Source organism: Mercenaria mercenaria, chromosome 10 (assembly GCF_021730395.1).
Source record: "Mercenaria mercenaria strain notata chromosome 10, MADL_Memer_1, whole genome shotgun sequence".
In the NCBI taxonomy this organism is placed as follows: Eukaryota; Metazoa; Mollusca; class Bivalvia; order Venerida; family Veneridae; genus Mercenaria; species Mercenaria mercenaria.
Window position 1 is genome coordinate 8,405,062 of NC_069370.1, and position 7,028 is coordinate 8,412,089.

Here is a 7,028-nt window from a genome sequence, read left to right on the forward strand (position 1 = left end):
TTCTGTGTAAATGAAACGTTCAGGTTTGCAAGCAAATGCAACCTTTTACACCCCCAACATAATGTGATTAAATAAATAAATGAATGAATGAATTAAAGTTTTTGTCCATAGTACTGTACGTATTAATCTCAATTAAAAGCTTTAACTGAATTTTTTAATGGTGTGAGTTTTTTTTTTAATTCCAACTGCCCAGTCAAGATTAACGTTATGTATAGTGCATTAGTTCAAGATATGAAAAAGTTGGTCATCTAGATCCACCCGTATAAGGTATTGTGTAATATACGGCCATGAAAATCAATTATCAAATAAACTTAAAGACCCACTACGACCTAGTGACCTACTGTTTCCTCCCACATGAATTTCGTGCAAATCATTCTGATAATACTGGTATAATACAGCTATTGTACAAGATGACAGGTGGACAATTTAGACCCTCCTTGAGTTAACGTGTTTTCATAACTTCACCTGCAAACTTATTCAGCCATTCTCTTTTCAATATAGTTTTATAAACATAGATTAATAACTATCTTACACTGTAGAAACAAAGTGTGGTCAGTCTAAACTCACCTTAATACATCAAGTACTGTGCATACTACTACATTAATTTCATAATATATTTAGACATTAATATGTGTCACTGTCAATGTGTAACTATAGATACTTGTTCTTTCTCATTTTCTTCATGCAAAGCATGTATAATTACCATCTAGAAATACAAAAAAAATACAGGTATTTTGTGGCGCGTCTTTAAAGGGTCAATTTATTTAGTACAAGCAAAACAAAATGACCAATAATGCGTAGCATATCCGGAACAAGGAGTATTTAAAACATCAACATCTAAATAGTGTTCACACATACAGTGTCTTTGTCACAAAACTGTATAAACAAGACTTCGCGGTTTAAAGTTAAGGAGCCTGTAATCAACAGAGAGGTCCGGCCTTCAGACTTTTACAGCTTCTCCCCACCCCCACCCCACCATGAGTTTGTCAATCACACGCATGACAGTCCATACATTCTCTGAACTGCTAAGCAAAGTAAAATTGTCAATTAATCGTTCACAACGCTTATTTTCTGTCTCTCAAATTCTAGCAAAAATATCACATTTATTCACTGGCACTAATACGCAGTCATCCCTGGGTTAGCTATCTTCCGAGAAGCCGTGGTTTTCATAATGATGTTGTCCCGTGCTTGGATTGCTAAGGACTACATTCAGCTGACCCTTCTCCATTTGCATTTGTTGAAGGTGATTCGGTGGACAGCCGGGCGGCGGAGGCTGAAAAGCATCACATAATGTTATTGTTTTTATCTACTTTATGAACTTAGCAAAGGTTAAAAGAAGGTTTTTAACCATTTTGGTTAATGTGTCTTGTCGAACAAATTTTAGAAAATCTTTTTTATATTAAGATATTGGACCGTGATGAAAATCGACAGGTTCCGTGCGATTTCATATTCTCGGTGTTCGATTTCGGCATATTCGGCCAACTTATTTTAGATAACAACCGGAGAATGCCGAAATCGCATACGGAAACAAACGGAAATTGCCGATTGTCATTACGGGAGCAGACAAAGCGGTAAAAAGTACGTCACTGAAATATTGATTTTAGCAATGGGCTTGCACGATTTGATATGCGAAGCCCACATTTTTTTCTTAACCTTTTATAATATAATGTATATAGAAGAAGATCGTACTCACTGGTATGGAGGGTTTAGCGAATTCATCAAAGCGAGCCCCTTTATGAAACACCCCTGCTGAAGAATCTATGATTATTGTAGACTGTTGTTGGGTCCCAGTTGGGTAACTGACAGTGTACTCGGGCGGGGGTTCCACGGTCTCCTTGTCATCTGGAAGACGATATTTATCTGAAACTATAAAATAAGGCAGACAAAGTTAGATTGTTATGATATTTCCGTGAAACAGGTAATATTTCAGTAAAAATGACGATGAACTGAGTGAATGGAAGTATAGAATGCAAAGACTATTTCGTTTGATGGAATTTGTTCATGAAGGGCTTATGAAATCTTTAACATCCCTAACGCGCGTTAGTGCCGGCTTATGCGGAATTCTTTTCTAACTAAAAGGACTTGGAGAAATAATCACACCAAAGTACGGGCCATTTTACGGCCGCCAAAGACACTAACAGCAAGACTGATGCTGAGATATATACATGCAAATCATTCTGAAGCATAGAGCGGAACCGCGGCCGGTTATTCATATTTTTTTGAATGCCGCTGCGGTTTTACTTGTACAATGTATTACCATTTGATAAAGTCTGTGAAAAGATTCTTTGGAAACACAGAAAGCAACCAAGAAACATAATAGCAGACTCGGTTTTAGAGGTATTGAAATGTGCAACATCACAAGTTTATGCCCTGTAGCACCGGCTTCAGCGGATTTCTATCATAGTAAAATTGAATGTTCTCCGTGATCCTAAAGGACCAGAAAATATATGAGCCGCACCATGAGTAAACGAACATAGTGGCTTTGCGACCAGCTTGGATCCAGACCAGCCTGCGCATCCGCGCAGTCTGGTCAGGATCCATACTGTTCGCTTTCAAAGCCTATTGCAATTAGAGAAACTGTTAGCGAACAGCATGGATCCTGACCAGACTGCGCGGATGCGCAGGCTGGTCTGGATCCATGCTGGTCGCAAATGCACTATGTTCGTTTTCTCATGGTGCGGCTCATATAACAACACCCGAGTTCAAGTACGGAGAGACTTTATACAGTTACAAGTTAGATACATTCATAATAAACAATATATATATATATGGTGTGTGGATGGCAGTGATACGGGCTTCATGATTTTCAATTTTATTATGGGTCGTTTCTTTCATGTTGATGTACTTGAAAACAAAAAGTTATATATCTTAAAAAAACTGCATTAAGAAAGTGCTACGTTTCTCTCATTTCATATTGACAGTAAACTTGAAGAACCTAATCTGTTTTAAAACTTAAATCGGTGATTAGATATCTGATAGCTGGTGTAGAATAACACAAACTTGGGCTTTACAGATATATTGCATACGAATAATCTCACGTTGAGTACATGTATATAAACGGGATTGACAGTGCAGATCTACAAGATAATAAAAGTAAAACAGTTTTAAATACGCATTTCAATGTATCAGTATAAACTATTTTATTGATTAAAGACAACGAACAAACAAAAGACAGTTGTGGTACATTTCTAGTTTTTTCTGAAGCTATTAGGTTACATGTTTGGACACATTGAATTAGTGTTGATACAATATTATGTCAACTGATACATGTACTTAAAAAGAAAAGTACAAGGCTTTCAATTTATGTTAATAACTTATAAGCCACGCCATGAGAAAACCAACATAGTGGCTTTGCGACCAGCATGGATCCAGACCAGCCTGCGCATCCGCGCAGTCTGGTCAGGATCCATGCTGTTCGCTTTCAGAGCCTATAGCAATTAGAGAAACTGTTAGCGAACAGCATGGATCCTGACCAGACTGCGTTGGATGCTCATGGCGCGGCTCATATAAAGGAGATATCCAAATAGATGTTATGCATAATAAAGGAGCTATCCAAATAGATGTTATGCATAATTACATGGTTAGAAAGTCACAACTTTCAATATTACACATGAATATATTCAGATAGAGTAATAAAGGGAGGTAATCAAAAACAGTGGATTCAATAATATTTCATACTATGTTTATCAATATTTAAACCTTTGACAAATGCCCAAGAAAACAATTATCAAAATAAGGATTTAAGAAGAAACAGACATATTTTTAAAAATGCGACAGACATATTATTAACAAAGGTATCATGGGCCATTAATCAAATGCATTGACATGTCGATTCATTATCAATTAACCGACAGGGTTCTTCCAACCCATACACACACCCACCATTTGTTAAATAAACCTAGTTGTTGAGAATATTATAAATGGCACTGTTTCGAATAAGTATATAGGTAAAAACATCATGAACCATGCTTATTAATGCTAAAATTAAACAATCAGAACAAAAATAATATTGAAAATACTTGTTCTTACCTGACATTTTTATACACCTTTAATAGTAATTATCATTCCTTTAAAATCACAAACGTCTGAAACTTTTGTAAATATTAAAGCTGTAAGTTTAGTGTACTGAAGCTTTACATACTAGTATTCAAAATAGAAAGAATTTCAATTCGGGTATTTCAAAATAAACGATCATCATGTAAACCTTATACATAAGTAATAAATAAAAGACATTATAAAAAGAACCGAGGCGTTAACTTATCTTGTGATAAAATTGACGAATTCGATATCGACCGTGACATGACTTTTTAATATTAGGGTAACTGTCATTTTTGTAAATTCATAATTACTTAACTAGATAAATTTGCTCGAGCACGTGTTCCATGTCTAGTGCATAGGGGTTGTAGGTATTCCGTACATACCATCTATGAAAATTAATTGTAAATAAGAAGAAAAAAGCAAATGCACAGCTGATAATCCTGTGTTTTGAGGGAAAAATAAGAAATAGTTCCAGGAGATCTATATACTTCTACGAATAGACCCAGAGCTACCGTTCTGCACATACACCATCAAACAAACGGAGAACTTGCTACCATTTTCACGACAAATATGCACTCAATTTTGATACTATTTCATTAAAATACATTTATGAATTTATTGCAACTGAAGTGTTTGCAAATGGTGACATCTGGCACAGTCAATATTATTATTGTCACTCAGAACGTTCCATATTTGTTCTGCACCGGGGGTGTTCCACCATCACTGAGGACTACATTGAACTGTCCTTTCTCCATCTGCATCTGTTGAAAATGATTTGGCGGACAGCCGGGAGGTGGGGGCTGAAGAAAAAATTACAATAGTTTTGTTCAGCAAATTAGCAAATCCTGTGAATTACAGTAAATTCTGTTGTTTTTCTACAAATAAAAATAAGAACCAAATGGTCGTCTAGTGCTAAAATGCTTCAACGTTTACTGTTCAGAAAGTTATATAGGAATTAGGTTAATTACGTTAAAATACTGCAGTGCGCTGTAGTTTCACACGAGATTTACATGCTTTTTAGTAGAAGCAATACTCACCGGAATAATTGGCTTGGCAAATTCATTAAAGCGGGCTCCTTTATGAAACACATTGGAGTTAGCGTCTACTACCAGGGTTGGCCGTATTGGGTTTAGATTACTTGGATCAACCGCCGAGTACGGTGGGGGCAAATCTCCTGGTCTGTCCGGTACACGATATTTCTCTGGGAAAAAAAAAACAGGGATATTTTTATTACTTTAAACTTCTGGTGTAAACTTAATGGGTCTCGCATAACACTTCTTTTTTTAATACAACTGTAACTTTAAGAAAAGAAAAACAGTGTGATACAAGGGATTTAACTGCACAACTCGTGGTGTTTAAACTGAAAAATAACTGCAAGAACTTGAAGCGTTCGCTGTTAACCTTTAGGAAAGTGTTGTCAATAGAGGAGTCTGCCAGCGATTTAAATTTCGTGACACAAACTTGAATTCTTACACTTACTTTCATTTCACTTTTACACTAACATGTACTGTCCAAATTTTTAATTTGTACTGTTTTGAGTGGGAATTTCACGGTATTGATTTGATTTTTTACGGCGCGCCAACACTGGCGCTAAACAGGACTAAATCTTTTGGTTTCACATCCCATTTACATAAAAATAGGAGGTATGGAATCGCAACTTTTTTACCTGCTGGAATCACAGAGTTACAGCAAAATCAAAGTGTTCAGATCCTATTAGTCACCTCTAACGATCATGCAAGGGTAAGACAGTGGGTCTAAATCTTTTCATACACAGATCGTCCCAAAACCACATGGGGCGTCACTGTACATATTGAAAAACTTAATATTCAAAAACGTTAACTGATATGTCAAAAATTCCCCAACTTAATTCAAAATTATATAAAGTTTCAAGCTGGTGTTTTATGTGGCAATATGTTATCTCGTGTAACATAAACATCGAAAGGACATAGAATACAACTACATATTAAATAACCGTTTTGATTTTTTCTTACCTGCCATATTTACTTCCTATATCTTCTATTTAGTTTATCTCTCATTATCTCATGATAAAGTCCAACACACTAGCGGACCAATGTTGGACCGCAACGGGCACGTGTCAACGTAATCTGTGATTAACCACAGAACCTATTCAAATTTTGTATAATTATGTCCCTTTTCTTCTCAAAACACTAGATAATCCGAGTCAAGAAAGATCAGTCTGAATATATGAGAGTAATGAATGAAAAGAAAATTTAAAAAATGATCATCTTGTCGGTAGCCAGACTAGAGTCAACGTTGTACCGCAAAGAGCAAGTTCCCCCTAAAGTGACCAAAAACAAAACGATGTCCAACCTGTCATAGTTACAGTTCCTTTAAAAGACACCTTATTTGTTAAACTCAGATTATAAACAGACTCTGTCGGCACACATTTATGATCTGTGTAGTGTGACAAGATTTTAAAGTAAATAAAATTGTTCATACAATACACCTACAGAATAAAGATCTATTATACAACGCATCTTTTTAATGGATAAAGAAACCATTAAAAGATTATATGCATCATTTTATTTATTATGAAAATTGCAAACAAAAGTCATTGTGGCCAATGAGAAAACTAATTTTGGTTGATTAAATCCCAACCAACAAATAAGAGACCTGTACTGGTTCTTCCCTGGAAAGATAGCTTCGCGTGATCGGTGTTATACAAAAAATATTCACATCAAGTAGAGTTTAAAGTCTGTGAAGTCAGACCAAGTGTTATTTACCAAGTGGAGAAAAAGTCTTTATTACATTGCCTGCCTAGTCTGTAGACTGCACAAGGACCAACTTGTCACGAAATCAAGTTCAGTTTCAAAATGTTATTGAACAGGGTAATGCCAATAAACTATGTAGGAATTCCAGTTAGGTTAATGTCACCATCTTATAAAACTGAAATACTGTTTTAATCCCATCATAACAAAACATATTGTTTGCTAGGGTGAGGGGTGGAGAGAGGAATTAACATCATACCC

General features: G+C 35.7%; 2 protein-coding genes across 2 annotated transcripts; both read right to left on the bottom strand.

Annotated features, from left to right (window-relative positions):
- Positions 1-732: 732 nt before the first annotated feature.
- On the bottom strand, positions 733-4,182 carry LOC123560001 (DAZ-associated protein 2-like). Its single transcript, XM_053552236.1, has 3 exons — positions 4,030-4,182; positions 1,694-1,866; positions 733-1,273 (listed from the first exon to the last, which is right to left on the bottom strand). Exons 1-3 carry the CDS (start codon positions 4,034-4,036, stop codon positions 1,139-1,141), a joined length of 315 nt encoding a protein of 104 aa, XP_053408211.1. The 5' UTR covers positions 4,037-4,182; the 3' UTR covers positions 733-1,138.
- A 432-nt stretch (positions 4,183-4,614) lies between these two features.
- On the bottom strand, positions 4,615-6,184 carry LOC128545912 (DAZ-associated protein 2-like). Its single transcript, XM_053552237.1, has 3 exons — positions 6,030-6,184; positions 5,076-5,239; positions 4,615-4,838 (listed from the first exon to the last, which is right to left on the bottom strand). The coding sequence occupies exons 1-3, from the start codon at positions 6,034-6,036 to the stop codon at positions 4,716-4,718; spliced, it is 294 nt and encodes a 97-aa protein (XP_053408212.1). The 5' UTR covers positions 6,037-6,184; the 3' UTR covers positions 4,615-4,715.
- Between the last annotated feature and the right edge of the window lie 844 nt (positions 6,185-7,028).